The sequence below is a fragment of the Vigna unguiculata genome, chromosome 2 (genome assembly GCF_004118075.2).
Source record: "Vigna unguiculata cultivar IT97K-499-35 chromosome 2, ASM411807v1, whole genome shotgun sequence".
Lineage (NCBI taxonomy): Eukaryota > Viridiplantae > Streptophyta > Magnoliopsida > Fabales > Fabaceae > Vigna > Vigna unguiculata.
Genome location: NC_040280.1, coordinates 32,611,225 through 32,633,500, shown reverse-complemented (window position 1 = coordinate 32,633,500; position 22,276 = coordinate 32,611,225). Strand labels below are relative to the sequence as shown.

The window sequence follows — 22,276 nt, the reverse complement described above, 5'->3', positions numbered from 1 at the left end:
TAACAAATTTACATTAAGCAAATGTTTTTTACTAAAAACATACTCACTGCATTTTTGTCTGAGTATACCAATAAATACAATAATTTTTCATTCATATTATAAAAATATTTATAAGATTTTTTACTTTTATATCGCAATAATGTATATATGTAACTTAATTAAATAACTTATTAAAGTTAGATAAAGTGTAAAATTATAAATGACAAAAAATAATATTATTTTGAACTTTAGAACTGAAAATTAAATCAAAACAATGTTTTCTAAATTAATGCAACCCTTAAAAACTATATTTTCTGTACAATGAAATCTTATTCAGTTTTTGCTTTTAGACAAATTTCTCTGTATTGTAAAAAAATTTGAGTATATACATTACTAAATGTTCTATCCGATGAAATCTTATTCAGTTTTGATATTGAACAAATTTCTCTATTAAGAAAAATTAAGTTCCCCACGTGTTAAAACTAATTTTTGTATAAATTAATTTGTAAAATTATTTTATACGGTTTTTCTAAATCTATATTTTTAATTTATGTAAAATCTACTTTTAATTTATTAAAGAGTTGACCTTTTTTCATATTTTTCTCTGTTAGAAGTAATCATATAAAACTTTATCTAAACATACAATAAGTGTCTGCAATACACATGCAAAAAAGTGAAGTGAGAAAACCTGAACTAACTCGATCAAACTCATAAAAAAACCTATATACCAACTTTTAGGGAATGTTTAGTAGACAAAAAATATTGTTTCCAAATGTAATTTTAGGGTCGAGAAAACAGATATACATAAAATACAATGGTTCAAGCATGCACTTCATGCACCCTATATTTTATCTAGTTACATGATGAATTGGGGTCTATGCTACAAATTCATCAAAAAAAGCTAACAATAAATCTCACGAGATTTCTCTTTTGTTAGAAAGAAGACATACCCAACAAAGTGCTGCGCCACAGCTAAAATTATTGTTCTCATATATAAACAATGTACATGTAACCTATTATTTTCTCTCCACGCCAGTATTTGACAAAGCCGCATTACTAGCTGCTTTTAAAGGTGGCCTATTAATCTTCTCAAGTAATCTACTAAATACTAATTTGACTGGTATGCAAGCCACAGTAGTGAGCTCAGGAACCTCTGGTTTAATCAACCTATTTGTTTGATAAAAACTTCTATCATGTAATTGATTTTTACCAAGATTACTTTCAACAGATAATGAGGACAGAGTTCTAGTTTTCTGACTTGATGATGACAAGCTCACTTTCTTTGGCATCTTTTTTGTGGACTTCTTATCTACCGAGAGTGCAGGACCGTTGAGGCCACTCTTCCTGGAAAGGTTTGCCTTATGACTGGAACTTCCATCGTTTAATTTCTTATATTCAACATTTCTTTCTTGATCTATGGAAAAATCTGCATCACTCTCAACATCATAAGATGACAATACATGGGGGCGAGGAACCCGAAAATTTGCTGTTCTCCTTGCAGTTCTCCAAGCGGGTGGAAGTACACTACTTCCCTCAAAGCCAATCCCCTCGCTGCTAAAGTCATCAATTACAGAAAAAAGACTATCGGATGAACCATCCTTAAGGGTCTCAATTTGGATTGGGTGCCCTATTATTGACTTCCCATCTAGCTCACTTGTGATAGAAACAATGGGGACAGGCGCTTTCCTATAGCTTGCTTGAACCTTCAAGTCTACATCAACCAGCATCGACCTCCTTCCATCAAAATTATAACGATCACCATTTAACGGACCAGACCCTTTACTTTCCCAATATCCTTTAAGAGCAGCCTGATCTTCCCAAGCCCATTCATCCCATTCAACACCATGACCAATTTTATTTTTACCTTTTCCTAGTGCTTTGGAAGTTGGAGAATATTCGTCTTCAAACCCAAACTTCTGATCTGTGTCATCAAAAACATCACTAATACCATTCACATAGTAATGCAAACTCGGATCCAATCTCCTGTGATTTAAACCACTTCTCGGTCCTTCAACATCTGCTCCATAAAAAACAACACCTCTCCCATCAGGAGTACCAACAGACCTCTTCACAAGATTACGATTATTCCTTTTTCTTTTTAATTTCCATTTGGATACTGCTTCGCTACCTGATATATGCTCACGAGGATAGATGTGAGGAATGTTGCGAGAAGTTGTCAACTCATCAAGTTCCTCGCAACTAGTGCTTTCTTGTTCTTCAGTGTCATGAAAAGTTTCTGTGGTTACAATAACATCAGAACAGTGAAAAAGAATATTTGAAACAACTTAAAAAAGTTATCCTCTTTCTCTCATTCTGTGTGTGTGTGTGTGTGAAAAAGGTAGGTAGTGCCACAACATAACAGAAACCATGTTGACTTCCAATCTGACATGTATAATTGGGTTAGCTTTAATACATAATCCACAATAAATAATGTCAGTTTATTTAAGGACTGGATTGCTTGATTGAGCTTATGTGTTTGTATTATATTGCTTTATGGTATGCTTCCAGCTACATACTTTGTTTCTGTATCTATAATCCTTTTTTTCTTGATTTAAGAATGGAAGAGAATAGAAATTTGCCAAACAGAGCATCTTCACCGGCTGGTTAACTTGAAGAAGAAAAGATGGGGATATCTAAACATACCTGAAAGTGTAATCATCTCGTCATCTTTGTCAAGTTCCATTTCAGAGGAATCTGAATCAGCATTAGCAGAACCAGTTTCAAAAGAATCAGATTCAACAACATCCATAAAAGCAGATTCACTCTCATCAGCCAAAGAACTGCAATAAGCATAATCCCCTCCAAGTTGGGAAGCTGACATTGCAACATTGGCAGGAATCTCCTTGTACTCCAGAGAATCACTAGATTCGGTAGGAAAATAAATAAACTTGCTCCTCTTTGATCGGTGTGCTACACCTACTTGCTCCAGTCCTGAAAACAAAGCAATACCCACTTATATTACATATCTCTCGCTCCATCCAACATCTACTTTTTATTTTGTCTAAATAGTTTTACCATTGGCCTGAACTGAACTTCCTATGCAAAGACCCATCACTGGTTAGCCTCAGGGTGCTACAATCAGCTATTAGTTTACAATCAACATTATGTCATCAGAGGATGAGAGCTGACCTCTCAAAGGAAATTTTGAGCTCAATCATCTTCATAGGATGTAGCATGTGACTTTGTTTTTTCATTCTCATTTCTTAATGTTACTGGTTATGGATACATGACTATGCCTTTCTTAACAGTAGTATATCATATAATCTAAATGCAGTCTAGTAAGATAAGAAGCAACACCTATTTTTTCTTGCTTCTTTAACATTTGCCTCTCGAGTTCAAGAGCATGAAGAATAGCATCTTCTCTGCGAGCATATTTCTCTCTTTTCTTTAAGGGCATACCCTGGGCAGACTCTGCCCTTTCAATACATCCATCAAATTCACCGCACCGGAATGTCTTGACACGCTTGGATTTCTCCAAATTGTACCAATCTCTGTTTAAAACAACACCAACCCACAGAAGAAAAATCAGAAAAATAAAACGAAAATACCAATGACAATTGACACAAGCACATTAGATGTCATAAAAACATATGTGGATAACTTTCTCACTCATTCAAACCATTCAACGACCATAGTATATGCATACATATCCTCACAACCAGATATACTTCAACAGAACAGTTTTACTCAACCGATATTGACTTAATTGTCAGTGTCTAAACTAAACTAAGCAGCACCATAATCAATAAAAACATGGAGAAAAATGAAACCAGTTATAAACTTTCGAATTTCAATAAATAAGACTATAACAACATGACAAAATAAAAAGGACTATTACACGCTAGCATCTTCCCTTCCGAGAAGCTTAACGGGAGTTCCTGAACGAGGCGATGTGAGATGAGAAGCAGAAAGGTGATCGGAACCAAGTATTTGACCCGGCCACCACGAACCGTTCCTTCTTCTAACCCACACAATCGATCCAACGTCGCAATCCACAGCACCCAATCCCGAAGTCTCCATCACTCGAACTCTCCCTTTACCTTTCGCTTTCTTTCGCTTCCCCAGTTTTTCTCTCTTTTACTTTCGCTCTCGATCAGACTCAATGCGGAGGCTCAGCCGCCGGCGAAGAGACACGATGAACGGAGGACTCCAGAACCGTCGTGAGTGATAGTCCGATAAGTGCGATGTGAGTTAGGGCACAGGATTCCAATCAGATTTGGGAAATTTCTTTTTTAGGGTTTTCAATTTTGACTTTGATTAATTAAAATTCCACGCCCAAACAAATGTTTGAATCTTCTAGAAGCATTTGGTTTTCATAATAGGATTTGGTTAGCCACATAATGACGTGTGGATAGTGCTGGTGCAATGTTTTGAATTTTCACAAATCAATCGTGACTTTGATTAATTTACTTTGTAAATGTAAATGTGGCACAATATTTTCATGTGAATTTAGATAATTAAAAGGATTTTTTTTATTCTTAATTAATTAAAACAGGTATTTTGTTAGTGTTAAATGAATGTAAACTATTGAAAAAAAATAAGAAACTAATATTTAAAAACTTTAAACATAATTATTTTACTTGAGTGTTTAAAAATGGCCTAGTGATTTATATAACTATATTAGATTGTGTTTTTACTAAATACTCATTAAACTCTAAAAAAATATTAATATTACTCTATAAAATGTTAAAATTACAATTTAATCATTTAATTTACATCTTTTATTTTAACTAAATATAACAGTTAAATAACTACTTTATTATACTATTATATGGATATACTTATATTTGTAAGAATATTTAAATGGTAGTTTAGTTTCAATGTTTATCTTTAATTCATTTTGTTTGATGGATTTTTTTTACATTGAGTTTTTATTTTTTGTAAAAATTATTTAATGTGATTTTCTTTAATTTACGGTTGAAAGTATTATATATCAAAACTTAGGTTTGTCACCAAATTTTTTTTACTTTGGAAAGTTATATGTCAAAATCAGAAGAATTTCAAAATATAATTTACTTTTGAAATTATGTTTTTGGGTTGATTTTAAAAGTAAGACATTCAAGACTAAGTCGTGTCTTATTGTCACACCTTCGTTATGAATAAGTCATTACTACCCCTTACGGTTAAAGTCCTCGAAGCAAACAACGACTTTTGTGTAACTTTAAAGTCGTAAGGATGAAAGACAACTTCCATTAAGATTAAATATTAATTATACACTTAATCAAAGTTGTGGAAAATTTGAACGATTTATACTTAAGCTAAAATCATTTATGTATTCAACAACTTATTCCAAAAGCAAAAACAAGCTTCTAAAATTGTACAAGTTAAATGACATTCCAAAAAATAAATTATATTGAAATCGTGCAATTGTTTGACAATACAAAAAAGTTATTAAAATTCTAAATTTGACGACTTTTTCAAAATTATTAAAATAAAATTTTGTTTACGTGAAATAAAATAAATAACTTGTTAATATAAAAAATTAAAAAGTTTTAAGTTGTACATCTCAAATACCACTTTATCATAAATAATAATAATGTAGTCGTAATATATGACTTTGCATATTATATAAACAAATTTCATGAGTATGATTTTTGTAGGATCTTATTTTATCATCTTAAAACTGATGAAATAGGACACTTCATGATGATATTTAAATAATTTAGTGTATAAAATATATTGATAAAGTCATACAACGGATAGTACTATAAATATATGTATATAATTTATATACTCAAACTAAATCAACAAGCTCTGAACAAAATTAACTAAAACTAAACACTTTGAGACATTCGAACTGATAACTCTTCATCCTGTAAAGGTGTCTCTAAACCTGCAACTTCATCTACTCCTACCGAATAGGTGATCATCGCAAAAGAAATAAATAAACAAACCACACCAGAAAACACAAAAACACACAAAAGGGTAAGGTAGTGTACAAAAGAGTTATCCTACACATGTAAACCATATTATTAACTACTCCAAAGCATGGTTAACATACAAGAATACATATATACACACAAACATTTAACATTGACTCAATCATCCAGATACATGTCATTGATATAGAATTCGTAGGAGGTGTGCACATCTGATGGTTTTCTACAGAGCCAACCTCAAGGGATTATCACTCAACCACATAAATCTTCTTCGTGCCTAAGACCAAAACAATGTAGTGACTAATGCCAATTAGCTCACAAAAAGTGGCGCTCAACGATAAGAACTCTCGCTCAGCGCCACATCAGCTGACAACAAATGGATTTTGTAATTCTAAGTGAACTTGAACCTGATCGATTACTCAGATTGGTATTTATCTCACGTTGAAATGGTTCAAAACAATTTTAAACACAAAAACTCATACCAATTTACTCAATTATTCAAATTCTAAATTTTTGTAGTCTCACAAACCCAAACACAGACAAGAAAAAAAATGAACAAATAATTTATACATACAAATCAAATAAGTCATATTTCCATTATAGACATGTAATAATACCATAACATGGGAAACATTAAATTGATAAATTCTCGAACACATACAAATTTATATTCATTTTTTATAAAAAAATAATTTGTATAGATTATTATTATTATTATATAAATTGTCTTTTTTAATGACAATGATTTTTTTTGTATTGAATTTAAAATTTTCTGTATTTTATATCATTATTTATTTTCAATCTGTACACGTGATGTATATTAATCATTCATAGCATTTTTTATATATATATATTTAATATTCTGATTAAAAAAATAAAAGAATAAAATTATTATTTAGTCTTTTTTTATATTTAATATTTGATTAAGAAATAAATAATATAATTATTTTTAAGTTTGATGAAAATATTTATTTATATTAATATATATATTATGATTATTTATATCTTGTAAACTTATACAGGTATTATTTTAATTTTTCAATTGAAATCTGATTATTATCGCCAAATAAAAAGATAATTTGGTCAATATAGTTTATAACTGTCGTTTCCTAAAACAAATCAAAATAGCTGTTGCAGCCTAATCTCCAAAACCCTAATTTTCATTTTTCAGTACTATATAATTTATCAAAATTTATCTATAATGTTAACTAAGATGACTTTATTTAAAAATGTATGATATAGTTTTTCGCAAAATATGTATATTTTATAATAAATATCGAAAAACTTACAAATTCACGTAATATTATTTATATTAATAAAATTATTTTATAATTTTCTTAAAAATAGCTAGATAACCATTAGTCATATATATAAAATGTTCATCTCATAACAATTAATAATTATGTTGTATTGAAATTGTTGTAATTAGTACTATCATACTTTATGGTGGTAATTTACATCCATTTTTTATTAAGAAAATAATTTTTATAGATTATTATTATTATTATTATTATTATTATATAAATTATTTTTTTTTATGACAATAAATTTTTTCATTGAATTTAAAATTTACTGTATTTTATATTATTATTTATTTTCAATCTGGCTATGTATACTAACTAGTTGGTGCATGCATGGAATTTTTTTATATATTTATATTTAATATTCTGATTAAAAAATAAAAAAAAAATTATTATTCAGTATTTTTTTATATTTAATGCCTTGATTAAGAAATAAATAATATAATTATTTGATGAAAATATTTATTTATATTATTATATATATTATGATTATTTATATTTTGTAAACGTTTATAGATATTATTTTAATTTTTCAATTGAAATCTGATTATTATCCCCAAAATAAATGGACATTTTGGTCAACATAGTTTATAACGGTCGTTTCCTAAAACAAATCAAAATAGCCGTTGCTGTCTAATCTCCAAAACCCTAATTTTCAAATTTTCAGTACTATAAATACAACCTCACTTCAGATAGTTTCCCACTCAAATTTCTTTTTCTCTCTCTCTCTCTCTCTCTCTGTTCATTTGCCAGCACTGGAACTTTGGCTCTCTCTGTCATTTTGTTTAATCACTGCTATCTCATTTCCTTCGTCTAATAATCTGTTTCTGCAGGATTTTGCTCTGTGCTTTACTTTGTATTGATTTGCGCTGTTCTTTATACTGTTTCCTATTCTTTTCGGTTTTTGTTCTTGTTTTCTTCTCCTAACCATGGATGCAGGATCTTTGAGTTCTTCTGGAACCCTCAAGACCCGATCACGCTATCCTCTTCAAGAACAATTTATTCAAAGAAAGAGTTCCAAAGAAAATGTAAGGAAATTATTGCAAGATTTTTCTCCCTGATTGTAATTTGTGTATAGTTTGCATGATTGTCGGGGCAACATTTTAGATTAGGGTTTCAAATCTAAGTAATTAGAAGTTCTAAACTTGAAATTAGTTTTAATATTTTCAAAAATTTTGAATGGGTAAACTAAAGATGATAAATCTTTATATCTCACTTTGAATTTGTTTATGGAAGAAACCAATTTGATTGTGTTTTTGTTTTGATCATCAGTTGGACAGATTCATACCAAATCGGTCGGCAATGGACTTTGATTATGCTCACTATATGCTTACAGAGGGGAATAAAGGTAAGGAAAATCCAGTTGGGAGTTCTCCATCTCGAGAAGCCTACAGGAAGCAGCTTGCAGAATCCTTAAACATGAATCGGACGCGAATTCTCGCCTTCAAGAATAAGCCACCTGCACCAGTTGACTTAATTCCCCACGAGCTATCCAATCTTGTCCAGGATAATAATAGATCAATCAAGCCCCGGAGATTTATTCCTCAGGTGCACTACTAAATTCCTCAATTTATAATTTTATTTATTCCTCAGTTTGTAAAAGCAAGGATTTTGATCCAAGTGGAGTTGTAATCTCAAGTTGTGGTCCCTTATTTACTAATTATGTGCAAAACCCTTCAATTAACTGGATCCATGTGGGATTTTATTTCAAAATTTGTGTTAATTATAAAATTTGTTGATCTTCATCAGACTTCTGAGAGAACTTTGGATGCTCCGGATCTTGTGGATGACTATTATCTCAATTTGCTGGACTGGGGTAGCGGCAATGTGCTTGCCATAGCACTGGGAAGCACAGTGTACTTGTGGGATGCAACAACTGGTTCTACTTCGGAACTTGTAACAGTTGAAGACGAAGACGGCCCTGTAACATCTGTTAGCTGGGCTCCGGATGGGAGACATATTGCAGTTGGTTTGAACAATTCTGAAGTGCAACTATGGGATACAACTTCAAATAGACAGGTATATCTTGAGCTTATAAGAGCTCTATAATAAACTGTTCATTTATACTTTACTAATAGTGTGTTATTCACTTTTTGCAGTTGAGAACTTTGAGAGGTGGACACAGACAAAGAGTTGGATCTTTGGCATGGAATAACCACGTACTCACAACTGGTGGCATGGATGGTAGAATTATTAACAATGATGTAAGAATCAGATCACATATTGTTGAAACCTATGCTGGGCATGAGCAAGAGGTTTGTGGGTTGAAGTGGTCTGGTTCAGGTTCACAATTAGCCAGTGGGGGGAATGATAATTTACTTTACATCTGGGATAGAGCCACTGCATCGTCTAATTCCACAACACAGTGGCTTCACAGGCTTGATGATCATACATCTGCTGTAAAAGCCCTTGCTTGGTGTCCCTTCCAAGGGAATCTCTTAGCTACAGGTGGAGGCAGTGGTGATCGGTGCATCAAGTTTTGGAATACCCACACAGGTGCATGCTTGAACTCAGTTGACACTGGGTCTCAGGTATGCTCCCTGCTGTGGAACAAGAACGAGAGGGAGTTACTCAGCTCTCATGGTTTCACCCAGAATCAGCTAACCCTTTGGAAATACCCCTCAATGGTCAAGATGGCTGAGCTCAATGGTCATACTTCCCGAGTTCTTTTCATGGCCCAGGTAAATTGATTTATTTTTGGTTTTGTTGAGCATAAATTTGATTACATTGTTGTTTTTTAGGCTATTGCTAATTACTGTTGTGTCTACTAATATCAGAGTCCAGATGGCTGTACAGTAGCATCCGCAGCTGCTGATGAAACATTGAGATTCTGGAATGTGTTTGGAGCACCAGAAGCAGCATCTAAGGCCGCACCCAAAGTCAGAGCTGAGCCATTTTCAAATGTGAATCGCATACGATAAGCACTTGACGGAATTAATTGCACTTATGTACATACCTCCTAAATTTTGTTACGTAATTGCTGGCATCTGGAATAGTTTGTTGTATCTAAGAGAGTGAATAAACAGTGTCAGGCAATTACTTTAGGGGAGAGACAATAATGAAGAGAGTGAGTGTTTGGGGTTTCCATATGTACATTATTGTAACATACAATCAGTGGAAAAAACACTACTTTTCCCCGTGGACGTAGTCACAAACACGTGACGAACCACGTATATCGTTCTTCATGCTCTGTTCTTCTTGTTGTGTGTAATAATAAATAAAAATAGTAACTGAACAATAAAGATAATAATACATATCTGATAGTAATATAAATACAACAGATGACTTATAATAATAATATGAATAGATAACTTAACAAGTAAATACAGAGAAACTAGATGGGTCCAACTAGCACGACTCTCTTGTGTCAAGAGAAGATCTCAACTGATTCGTCCCTGGTAATGTGCTTTTATCCTTAAATACATATCTGATAGACCGAAAGGTTTGTTTTAAAATTGATAAAATCCTACTTGAATGCATGTGTGATGATCACATATGATCTGGTTGTTGTCCTTCAACATACTATGTATTTTTAAGAAATGCGGTTATTGGCGTATGGAAGCAAGTCAGAATAAGTCCAAAAGATATAGTGGATGTTGTGTTGAATGGCAAAAGCATGGCAGCTGTGATAAAAATATTTCTTTGTGTGTATGTCAGGAGGAAATCCCGTTATATGTCCCACATCCTGAATTGTAAATTGTAATTACCCTAAGATGTTTAGACAACCATTTTGTGAGTATTAGTTGTTATTGATCCCAATCTTCTCAGTTAGTTGAAAGAAGCTCTCGCTTAATGCATAATTCCCCTGTTGTTGGTCTATAATCAATCCTTTTGCTTGTAAGCTATGCTGTGAATTGCAATACCTTGAGATCACTATTTAAAAAACCATTTTGTGAAGAGTAGTTGTTATTATTGATGCCAATCTTCTCAGTGTTGAAAGGCGTTCTTGCTTTATGCAGGAAGCTAGTGTGCCTGAACAGGGACCATGCAAAAGAGTCAAAATCTCCGGAAGCCATGGGAAGAAGTGCAAGCAGCAATGTGATGGAAACAAAAATTGATTCTGATATTTCTGTCAAAGAAGAGAAAACGTTGTCTGTGATTCCTTCTGAAAAGGATTTTGCAATACAGTTCTTGTAAGCAATACAGTGGGGATAAAATCTTAGAAAAAATGGATGTTGAGGAAGATTGGCAATGGCCTAAGAGGAAACGAAAAGATGGTCACTTATATTGACTTGGAGGCAACTCGTGAGCATGTCCAGCTTGCATGCAAAAAAGCTGGGTGTGGCTAAGCTGCTTGGTTTTGTTAATAAAATGGACGAACCTACAGTGCAGTGGTCAAAAAGGTTTTATTCACTCTTTTGCTGCATTCACACGCATCCTTTCTATGTTTATATGTAATTATTATTAGAGTCTGCTGGTATACCACTAGGTATGATGAAATTGAGTCAAAGATGGTTCCATTTCTATAGCAATCTGGATACAATGTAAAGAAAGGTAAGCTGCCTTTATTCTTTTGTTTGAGAAAATGTTGAAAATTCTGTTTCCTTTTGTTTTAATTTATCTGCTTTTTAATTGTTGGATGCCGGTGTGGATGTGAATGTGAGATTTATAATGGGTGGGTTGTGTAGCTTTTACATGGAGAACATGCTTTATATAATTAAAAATTTGATGGGAGAGGAAACTGATTGTCATATTCACTTCTATAGAGTTATGTCTTGCATAATAACTGCTGGACCTTGGGACAATTTGAAAATTCCTGATTTTTTGTTTGCTTGAAATGTTGAGAAGGTTTGAGATCCCAGGTATTAAGTTCTAAAAGGACGATTTTGAACCTAGTACATGGAGCGAACACCTATGTATTTTCTTTTTTTGTTTTGTTTAGGAAACAATTAAGATTCAAGGGAACGGTTGTTATGGGCAGAGTTGAATCTGGTTCTGTTCGTGAGAGAGACTCTTTGTTGGTCATGCCAAATAAGGTAGTTCTATTTATTTTCTTTTTGGGTTATTGCGAGCTCTGTCTTTCTTTTCATTATATAATTTTTGTAGCAAACTTTCTAGTTACTTTTTTAACGTTACAGGTAAATATTATATTAGTCTTTCAAAAGACTTTCAAGTTTAACCTTTCACTATTGTAGTGTTTTAATAGTTTTTTTTTTTTTATCAGAAAAATAGTCTCTATCTAATTTATATCAAATTAGTTAAAAAAACCTATAACATCATCTCTGCTTTTGTTATGGTGACGACCTTTGAAAAATTAATATAATATTTTTTAGCCATCAATTTGTTATACAAATTTTGGAAGTAGTTTTTTTTAGAAAATATTATTGAAATGCATATAATTATCTTATTCGTATTTGCATATGAAATGTTTATAAAGTTTACTTCCTCCACCACTGCACCTTTCATTTGTTTTAAAGTTTTCTATTAATATGTATAACCTTTTAAAGTATCAACAATTTGAAATCTAGATTACCATTGTGACATATTCTTTTTAGTTTTACTTTATTCTCAAACAGAAAAAAGCAAAATTCTTCACTTCTACCATAGCTCAGAAACAGTCTCGTAAGAAAAAAAAAACTGAAAGGTTTTACTTTCGTATTAGACTAAGAATACCATCCATGCATGTGCAACAAGACTCACGAAAGAGATCACTTTACACACAAGTACAATATGAGATACAATGATAATGATGATATCCACGTACATATATATACACATAATTAAAACATAAATAAAAAGCAAATATAGCCAAATTGAAAGGAAAGTTGATTCAAATCAGCTGAAAAAACCCAACACACTTCTCAGCACCGTCGTTTTGTCATGTCAACTTAATACGCCTCCTGATCCCCCTGTTCCGGTGACCCAAAAATCACAACATTAAGTGTTTGATTGAGTTTTCAATGATTTAATGTGATGAAACGAAAAGAGTAACAACTCACTTTCTTGGGCGTGACGAATTCTACGAACTTCTTCTTTTTACTCTGTTGAGGGTGATATTGGAGATGTTCCCTCTCCGTTATGTATTTCCTTATATGCTCTCTCACGAACCTTTCGTACAAATACGAAGCTCCTTCGAACTGTGGCAACACCAGCCATGCGACCGTCAATAACTTCACATCGTACCAAATTGGTATCCTGCCATTCTCCATTTTACAGACAAACATTAAAACACTCTTTACTAATTTACACGATAGTTTTTAAAAATAGTTTTTAAAAATATATTAAGAGACACTTAATTAAGCATAAACTCACCAGTCTAGAACAGGTTGAAAAACCATTTCCGCAAGGCTGAGGAAGGAATAAATGATCCAGTAAGCTAGCCATTGTTCGTCATCCAACTTGGACTGGCTCTCTATTGCTACCACTGATGCATACCTATATCATACACAGTAACAATTACCAGAAGAATAATAATGTTTGTAAACAAAGGAAAGTAATTACAGAAGGTGCTGAATTGGTATTGATACTTACAAAGGGTATAACAACGTCACAACCGGTCTGAAAACAAAAAAAACACAAAAAATTATGAATAGTGGTTGAAATATAGATGGAAGAATGACGAGTAAAGAAATATAGCAAAAAAAATACCCAGCAATAGAATGAAGCTGTGTGATCAAGGTCCACAACTTGCCCATGTTTTTGACCTGTGAGATTGTGAGTGAAGAACAAGAAGAAAGATAGGGTGAAACAATGGAGTGAGAAAACGAGAGAAGGAGGATTATAAAATGTGATGATGATGAAGAGAGAGGGGACAAGTATTGGGTTCTGCCTTAAACGTGTGATGCTTAATCTTCCGCCGTCCAAATGGAAAACATTGCATCTAATCCGATGGTGTTAATGGCCTAAATTTTTGCCAAGGTTCTTTGCCCAAAACACAAGCCACGTGGGCTCGCTTTTTAATGCGGCTTAGTGACACGTGTCCACTGCACGCACTTCTTTTTGTTTTTTAATCGTAGATTGTGTTGAGGTTTAGATGACGGTGGAGGAACCGTGGATAAAGGAGTTGCACGCACCTGTCACGTGCTTTCTGTTGGTTGGTTTATTATTATTAGTACTGCTGAAGTTTACAAATATTTTATTAGTCATTATGGATTGAATTGAATCTCATTAGCACCGTCCTTATTAATGGCAAAGTGACAAACTTTCTTTTAAAATAATGTAGGATCTAAACATAGTAAAGATAGTAATTTAAAGATAAAATGTTAGTTTATTTCATTTTTCTAAAGAATATATATATTAAAGTTTAGTTTTTGGAAATGTGAACACGAAAAAAATAGTCCTATATAGTACAGGTTAGTGAAAAATATGTATGTATTAGCATGTGTGATTATTTTTGTTTTATAATAACAAAAATAATAAAATTATTATTATAATTATAAAAGTAATTTAGATAATTTAGACAAAAGGCTCGAATTTTAACCAAATACTGTATTTCGCATACACCACTAAAGAATGTATCAAAACTATAGAATCTATCAAAACGTTTTAGTCAAGGAAGGCCAATAACAAAGAACAAAAGCACTAGAAGACAAAAATCAAACAGCTTCATCTTCTACGTAGTTGATGGCTTGGTCCCAATAATGAGGAACACCGGCATCCACAAAAACTTTTCTGGCAGCTGCTTCAGTGATGCAATCATGAACACTGAACCTATTGAAGTTGGGTTTTGCAACACTTCCTTGCCACACCAGAACACACTTGTTGGCAGGCTTTTCATCATCTTCTGAATCTTCATTTTCTTCTTTCTCTTTTGAAAAATCACTCCAATTAATGCGTCTAAGCATAAGTTTCCCATACCTCTTAATCGACTTGCTTCCACCTTCAACAACAACAACACTGATACCATCACAAATCACAGCACGTCCACTCAAACGGTTCTCTTGAGCATTAACATCAACTCTGAAACGGGCCTTTGGATGTGAGAGGTCATTGATTCTGTAGAGAGACACAATTGTCTCCACTGTATTTGGGTCATCAAACAGCTTTCTCTCCTTCTTTTCCCGGAGCTCCGCCGGAGTAAGCTTGCGTGCAATGTTCCTATCTATGTGAGCCTGCTCACGCTCGGCGGCTGCACTGCGTACCTCCTTTTCCAGCCGGGTAGGATCTTGAGTTGCTTCAGAGCCAAGTACTTTCATTAAATTGCTAATCTTGACCTTTGGTTTTGGTGGTTCTATCACACCCTGTCTTATCATCTCTTGTCGATCTTTCTCCTTCGCTATTCGCCTTTGTGTCCGGAGTTTCTTCTGCTCTTGCTTGGTTAGTTTCAGCGGTTGAGGTGGTGGAGGAGTGGGTTCGGCAGGTGGTTCAATAGGACGCGGATGATGCACAAGGAAAGTGATATTTTCTATTTTCACCTTATCCTCAGCTATGGTTTCGTTATCAATGTCTCCATAGTTTCCAGAATGCACAAGAGGCAGGTCCCTGATAAATTCAAATAGTTAACTCAATAAATGTTTACATACAACCCCCAGAATGGAACAGAATAAAAAAGATACTCATGTCAAATTGTTCATTGTAAGGTACACTTTACCAACTATAAATGGTATTTATTTTCATATTTTATATTCAACTAGTACTTAGCAGTCCTATAAAGCAGCCAGGGTAGTTTATTCCAGTTTGTCAATTTGTATAATTTCTAACGTGACTACTATAAGTATCTTTATAAACAACAAAAACAGAAGAACATAAGATGAGAAGTACTGAAACAGGTATATGCAGTGTACCTGCTAAATTTTGACTGCAAAATTAGTGACATTTGAATAACACCCTTCAATAATCCGCAAACTTGAACAAAAACAAACATATATAGAAAGCAGTGGTTCAGTTAAGCATAAGCTTACCACCACTCGATGTCTGGAATTTGGTCCTTGGGTTTTTCTTTAATTACAACTCTCTCTGTTATTTCTATTAAGTTGGGATTGATATCAGGAGCAGCCTTTGCCTTTGCCAACTGTGCTTGTTTGGCCTTGTGCTCTTTTGCTTGAGCTTCTCCAAATTTACTCTGCACGAGTCAAAATAAAAATAACAGATAACACACAAGACAATTGAAAAGAACTACGTCAAAGGTAAACGCACTAGAAAATGGGAGAAGGGTATACCTTCAATTTTATTGTTTCAGCATCTCTTGACCATTTTCCTTCCTCCACAAATTGGAAACTCATCCTCTTGGGTCGCAGGATCTTTGTTTTGTTGATACCCATACTTTCATCAAAATAAGGATTTGATTCAGGATCAACATCCAACACAGGTTGCAGTATTTCAAATGCTTCCTTCTTTTGTTTGTTAATGTTGACCTGCAATGTTCAGACAAAGATTCCAGCCTTAGACAGGAATGCCAAACAGAAAAGAGAAAACTAATAGAAAGAGACAAATAAGAAAGCAGCACACCTTTAATGTGCTAAGGTTGACGGGCTTGGTCACACTAATAACATTTCCATGTTCATCTATTTCCCTCCCTTGAGCATCAAGTCGAAGAACAGGGGCCTTTGTTGGTTTTTGCAGAATAGCAACATCTGTTACCATCTGACCAGGAAACATATTTATCAGAGGAGCAAATTGTGGATCTTGACGAAATCCCATCCTTGCAGCAAGCTCCTGAGCCCGCCTGACAGCTTCCAAGTTGGGAAGAGTTGCATTTGCAATACCAGCAGCACTAGTGCCACTTGCTGGAGGAGTAGCAGAGGGGAAAATTGACATATTTGCAACATGGCCAAAAGAAGCTGAGCTGGAACCTTTTGGCATGACTGCAGAGGCAGATTCACTGTTTGAACCCAAGTTTGAGCTTCCATGTGAATTTTGGGTAGAACTCTTGTTCAACTACACAGCCAAAAGCAGTGGTTAATGCATTCAGAGGAATATGTAGAGTTATAAAAAAATCAAATCAGCATCATCAGTTAGATATTTAAGAGAAATGTCCAGCTGACAGTAAGTACTTATTCATAGAAATAATGATCAATTTACCTGAGGAATTTTCTTCAGCTTTTCTGACAACTCTTTCTGCATTTGTAAGGCTTTCTTAGCCTTAGCTAAAGCATCAATCGACAGGCTTCCAGCTTTTCCAGCAGTTGAAGATGACCCATCTGTACTAGATTTTCCAGTAACCTCATGAGACCTGGTAATACTAACGCCCTTATTTTCATTTGTGGTAGAATTCAAAGATACCTTGATAGGAAATGGAGGAGGAGGAGCTAAAGATGTCTCAAACACACTCATGGGCGCCACAGCAAGTGATCCCAAGGCACCCTGAAAGTGCAAGGATAAAATGTTAGTGAATGTGTGTCCGTCTAGAGGAACAATAAAAGAGAAGAAACTAGGAAACAGAACTGAGAGAAGTGAGCATGTATAAGCTGAACACAAACAAAAATCACAATGCTGGAAGCATAACATCACAAACTATCTCTATTGCAAACCGAATTATCAATAAGGTTTAGAGAGTCAATCAAACTACATATTGATAGATGGACCACAGGATTTATCTCATAGTCACAAGTAAATTGGCAACAGAATTCTAGTTCATGAAGCAGGAAGCCAATAACTGAAAATAAAACCTACAATTTGACACGATGTCTAAACCGGCCCTGTGTATTGGGAAGACTACGAAAGCACACATATTATAATTCAATTATAACCAAGAAAAGTTAAATCAAACACTGAGCATCATCAAAATGTTAAAAGAAAAACATTAACAGAAAGAAAGAAACTCACGTTTTGGACAAATACAGTGTCTTTGGAAGAAGCTGAACCATGGGCACCTTCAGTGTCTTCCTCCTTAACCTTGGCCTCATGAATGCCTCTAATATTATTATCATCACCATCTTCTTCTTCCTCCTTCTTGACTTTATCACCAAATTTCCTCCGTTCCCTCTTTCCTTCCTTCCTCTCCTCAGAAACCTTAATTTTCTTGTCCTCAAAGTCTCTGTCCTCACTGTGCTCCCTCTCTTTCCGCTTATGAGAATGTGAGGAGTATCGTGACTCCACCAAATCTTCCCTACCATCATCACGCTTCACCTTTGACCTATCTTTGCCACTCTCTCTTTCGTAAGCCTTGTCCTTATCCTTGCTTCCTTCACTGTCATGAACCCTATCCCTATCCCTGCTTCCTTCTCTGTCATAAGTCTTACCCCTATCCTTGCTTCCTTCTCTATCATAAGTCCTACCCCTGTCCTTGTTTCCATCTCTTTCATAATTCCTATCCCTATCGTTATCCCTGGATTTGTGGTCACGCTTGTGATTCGAATCTGATCGATGATTGTGGTGGTCTTTGGAATCACGATGGTATTTGTCATCACGTTCCAGGTGTCGATCTTTACTTCTTTTTTCAGATTTCGCTCTATTGTCCATTATAGGATTTGGGAGAAACTTCCAAGCTTTGTAATTTGGGGATCACTTCACCTTAGCTCCTCACCTTGAAAAATATTAAATATGAATTAATGTTCCTCTTCAGAACCAAATCAGGTTATTGTACAATTTAAATTTAAATCAAATAATAATAATCAGGAAGCAAATAAACGGTATTCTCCTAGAACGAACAAATCTTCAACATCGTGTATTTCAGTGAACTCTTGTCAGTCTATACATACTTTTATGAAACTCCTAATGATAATCAGATTTCTTTTGCAATTATACCTAAACAAGTAAGAGACATTAAAATGAACCAGAACAGAACAGAAGATTTGGAACACAAGTACTGGCAACTTAACCACAAAAAGATGTGAACCAGAACTACTCCTATTTACATGTTAATAACCCTTTTCGTATTCATGGTACATGTTTTTAGTACATATCCCCATGTGAGATTTCCTATATCCTATGTATGTCAATGCATGTTCCTCAAATTTTTATCACACGAATGTAGCTAGGTCAAGAAATACTACCAAATACTACCATATAGGAAGGAGAACCCATGCCACAATGCCACCGACTTGAAGTCTAAGCTAGTTTCAAAACAGTTCGCGAGGAACCCAGATCATTCGAAATACAGAGGGGAGTATTAATACCGAAATATTATTTACTTGTCAAGGTCCATCTTCTGCGAAAAACAGTTCAGATAAAATTGATCATACGTTCCCTTTTCATCACAAAATTTGTACTTCTCGCCTAAAACAACAGATTAAAGCCAAATATTTAAAGGGTAGACCGGAATTTGACACCAAAACAATTTGAACAAAATAACCAGTTTCATCATGATCAAGTTTTAATTTCTTTCAAATCACAAAAACAGTCCTAACGAAAAGGGAAAATAACTACAAATGCTGATGTTGTGCCCATCAAGATTCTCGCCAGAAAATTTAGAATACCTTACAGTGAAATAATTAAAAAAAAAAAATATAACACAGGAAGTTGAGAGAAAGTGATTACATATTCGTGGGCAAATTGAATTGAGTGTGGGAAGCCACAGAGCTACTCTTAACCCTTTCGGGTCCAAACCTAAGAGCGTCAATTTGGTGCGCTATGTTTTTTCCCGCTTCCTTCCTATTCCCTTTGCTACAATTTCTCACTCATGGCACCACCAGATCTAGGGTTTTACTTCAAAGTTCTCCTTTTAACTATTTGCCAAAAAGGGCCTATTTTCCTCCTATTTACTAAAAAAACCCATTCAATTTTAGTTTTCTTTTGCGAAAAAGATTTTTTTTTTTTAACATAAGTGTCTGTTTTTCTTGGTACAGAAAAAAAAAATATTTTTTTGGTACTGAAAAATATGTGATTTGGTTGGATAACATTACTATTCCCATAGGAAGTAAGAGAATGCACAGTTAGCATCAACACTTTACAGTCCTTGAATGGCTTTGAGACCATACAGTGAAGTTGTTTGGTGTCATCATTTCCACCACCAGTTAAGTATTATCTATTCTCAGAATAAAATAAAAGCAAAACTCCTTGAACACTATAAGAAAATACAAAGAAAAGGAGAAACTTTTTCATCTATACATTTTTATTATTCAGGGCAAACGTGTGTGTTTGTTTGGTGGTGAATTCCTATCCACATATCTCACCGGAAACATGTCTGCGGTGGTTGCCGGTTCCTCCACTTCATTCTCAGCCACCTTCACCACCAGGAGGAGCTCCTCCTCAAAAAACTCTCACCTCACACACCCCAAGACACTCGCTCCTCCTCAATGCCAGGTACTGCTACTGCTATTTTTTCTTTTCTTTTACAATAAACTATCACATGATTCAAAATTACAATGGTCTGATTCTCATACCAATTTCCACACAGCACAAGCAATTGAGTGTACTTAACTATATTTTGTAAAATGATAATCTCAAAAACTCGCTGTGTGGAAGAAATTGGTCAGAATCATGGATATGTGGTAGACAAACACGTGTAGTTCTTTCTAGCTTGCAGATTAACAAATCGAAATGATTTTGCTCCTGTATCTGCAGAAAACATCTTTACAAGGTCTCACACTTCATGAAGCCAAAAGGGGTGTTTCAGAATCCTTCCTTGGTGAGAAAAAGAACGGTTCCTCCATCACTAGGAGGAGACTTGAGATCGCAGCAAAAACTGCTGGGGCTTCAAAGACAATTGAGGTGGAGGTTGACAAGCCTCTAGGCCTCACCTTAGGCCAAAAGTCTGGTGGGGGTGTTGTCATCACTGTTAGTATCTTGCTCCCTTTCACAATGACAATGAAATGGTTCCAATTTGTGAATGAGGATTTGTTCATGGATGCTTTTTTGTTTTCTATAGGCTGTTGATGGTGGTGGGAATGCAGCAAAAGCAGGGCTAAAGTCAGGGGACCAAGTTCTTTACACTAGCAGTTTCTTTGGAGATGAATTGTGGCCTGCAGATAAGCTTGGATTCACCAAAACCGCAATCCAAGCAAAGCCTGATTCTGTCTACTTTGTTGTCAGCAGGTTCATGATAGACATAAGATGCATATTGCAGTCTTTCTAATCTTCTTCATGTGATCATGTCATGTTCTTGATTCTACCATTTACCTAACAGCTGCAATGACTTAACATCTTAAATTCTCCATGTTTTGTTCTTAAGAGGTGGTGGCGATGTAGATGTTAAAAAGCTCTCAAAGCGACCTGCTCCTCCTCGCTTTGGAAGAAAACTGAATGATGCTCAAAAGGCAAGAATCAGTTTGAAGTTACATTATTCTTCTTCCTCATGATTATTTGTTGTTGTTGTTCTAGTCAAAAAAGTAAAAATTCGATCAACCAGTTATTTGTTTTGTTGATCGAATTTTTACTTTTGGTCAGAACAATTGTTTAGGCTAGGCTAAAGATGATTACATTCAATTCAATTGTTGATCAAGTAAACTTGCATGCAGGCAAGAGCTACACACATTTGCCTTGATTGTGGATACATATACTTTTTACAGAAACCTTTTGATGAGCAGGTAAGTACAGCACATAAAATTTTGCTTCTAAGCTCATCCTCTCTCAGTTCTGTGTAACTTATTATGGTATTGGTATCAGCAATTTTCATGGTGGTTGTTAAAAGGGATTTCATTATATTAATATTCCTCATACTTTGTTTTTTTGACCAAACTCAACAATCTCACATGATCTATGTGGTTAACATCATCTAATGGGAAATACTTACTGTTCTTGATGTAGTATTGGTGTCAGCATTAGCAATTTTCTTATGTGCTATTATACTGAGTGATTTCATGATAGTCATTGAATGATATTTGATGAAATTGAATTGGAGATTCTTCATCAACTAGAGATAGACCGTGTTAAAATATATAAGTGAAAACAAATTTCACTTTACTGAACCGAACCGGTTTTGTAGGATTGAGTTATATCAGTGTTTTTGTAATTCTGATCTTATTTTATTTTGTGCAGGCGGACACATATGTATGTCCTCAGTGTCAGGCACCAAAGAAGAGGTTTGCTAAATATGATGCTAATACTGGAAGAGCTATTGGTGGAGGCTTGCCTCCTATTGGAGTTATTGTTGGACTTGTGGCTGGTGTAGGTGCTGTGGGAGCTTTGCTTCTTTATGGTCTTCAGTAACACTTTATTCCATCACATGTTTCTTTATTTTCTTCATTTTCTGTCCTCAAAAGCTGTCCAATTTTGCAGCCTCTGTGTCTCTGAAACTCCTTGGATATTCTTGTCAAAGTTGAATGAAGTTTCTAATGAGTTTCAAAATGCTTTGTTTTA

The 22,276-nt window shown here is 34.4% G+C and overlaps 5 protein-coding genes across 9 annotated transcripts; 2 read left to right on the top strand and 3 right to left on the bottom strand.

The window, feature by feature from the left end:
• Positions 1–891: 891 nt before the first annotated feature.
• Positions 892–4,242, bottom strand: LOC114173509 (uncharacterized protein At1g51745-like). Its single transcript, XM_028057963.1, has 4 exons — positions 3,818–4,242; positions 3,277–3,470; positions 2,623–2,910; positions 892–2,215 (listed from the first exon to the last, which is right to left on the bottom strand). The coding sequence occupies exons 1-4, from the start codon at positions 3,997–3,999 to the stop codon at positions 996–998; spliced, it is 1,884 nt and encodes a 627-aa protein (XP_027913764.1). The 5' UTR covers positions 4,000–4,242; the 3' UTR covers positions 892–995.
• A 3,630-nt stretch (positions 4,243–7,872) lies between these two features.
• On the top strand, positions 7,873–10,347 carry LOC114173510 (cell division cycle 20.1, cofactor of APC complex-like). Its single transcript, XM_028057964.1, has 5 exons — positions 7,873–8,187; positions 8,432–8,707; positions 8,909–9,178; positions 9,259–9,840; positions 9,937–10,347. Exons 1-5 carry the CDS (start codon positions 8,089–8,091, stop codon positions 10,078–10,080), a joined length of 1,371 nt encoding a protein of 456 aa, XP_027913765.1. The 5' UTR covers positions 7,873–8,088; the 3' UTR covers positions 10,081–10,347.
• Positions 10,348–12,760: 2,413 nt separating this feature from the next.
• Positions 12,761–13,973, bottom strand: LOC114174073 (HVA22-like protein e). Its single transcript, XM_028058821.1, has 5 exons — positions 13,748–13,973; positions 13,631–13,657; positions 13,412–13,534; positions 13,099–13,294; positions 12,761–13,008 (listed from the first exon to the last, which is right to left on the bottom strand). Exons 1-5 carry the CDS (start codon positions 13,792–13,794, stop codon positions 12,988–12,990), a joined length of 414 nt encoding a protein of 137 aa, XP_027914622.1. The 5' UTR covers positions 13,795–13,973; the 3' UTR covers positions 12,761–12,987.
• Positions 13,974–14,512: 539 nt separating this feature from the next.
• On the bottom strand, positions 14,513–19,683 carry LOC114172970 (protein RDM16-like). 5 transcript variants are annotated; one of them, XM_028057141.1, is made up of 8 exons: positions 19,517–19,681; positions 19,033–19,187; positions 17,864–18,563; positions 17,120–17,401; positions 16,547–16,975; positions 16,258–16,452; positions 16,000–16,160; positions 14,513–15,580 (listed from the first exon to the last, which is right to left on the bottom strand). In XM_028057141.1, the coding sequence occupies exons 3-8, from the start codon at positions 18,497–18,499 to the stop codon at positions 14,695–14,697; spliced, it is 2,589 nt and encodes an 862-aa protein (XP_027912942.1). In that variant the 5' UTR covers positions 18,500–18,563; positions 19,033–19,187; positions 19,517–19,681; the 3' UTR covers positions 14,513–14,694. The 5 variants fall into 5 exon arrangements, with proteins under 5 accessions (XP_027912942.1, XP_027912943.1, XP_027912940.1 ...); XM_028057142.1 differs by having other exon boundaries at positions 19,043–19,187; XM_028057139.1 differs by lacking the exon at positions 19,033–19,187 and having other exon boundaries at positions 19,517–19,683.
• A 305-nt stretch (positions 19,684–19,988) lies between these two features.
• Positions 19,989–22,276, top strand: LOC114172971. Its single transcript, XM_028057145.1, has 6 exons — positions 19,989–20,281; positions 20,543–20,755; positions 20,847–21,013; positions 21,150–21,234; positions 21,436–21,504; positions 21,956–22,276. Exons 1-6 carry the CDS (start codon positions 20,159–20,161, stop codon positions 22,124–22,126), a joined length of 828 nt encoding a protein of 275 aa, XP_027912946.1. The 5' UTR covers positions 19,989–20,158; the 3' UTR covers positions 22,127–22,276.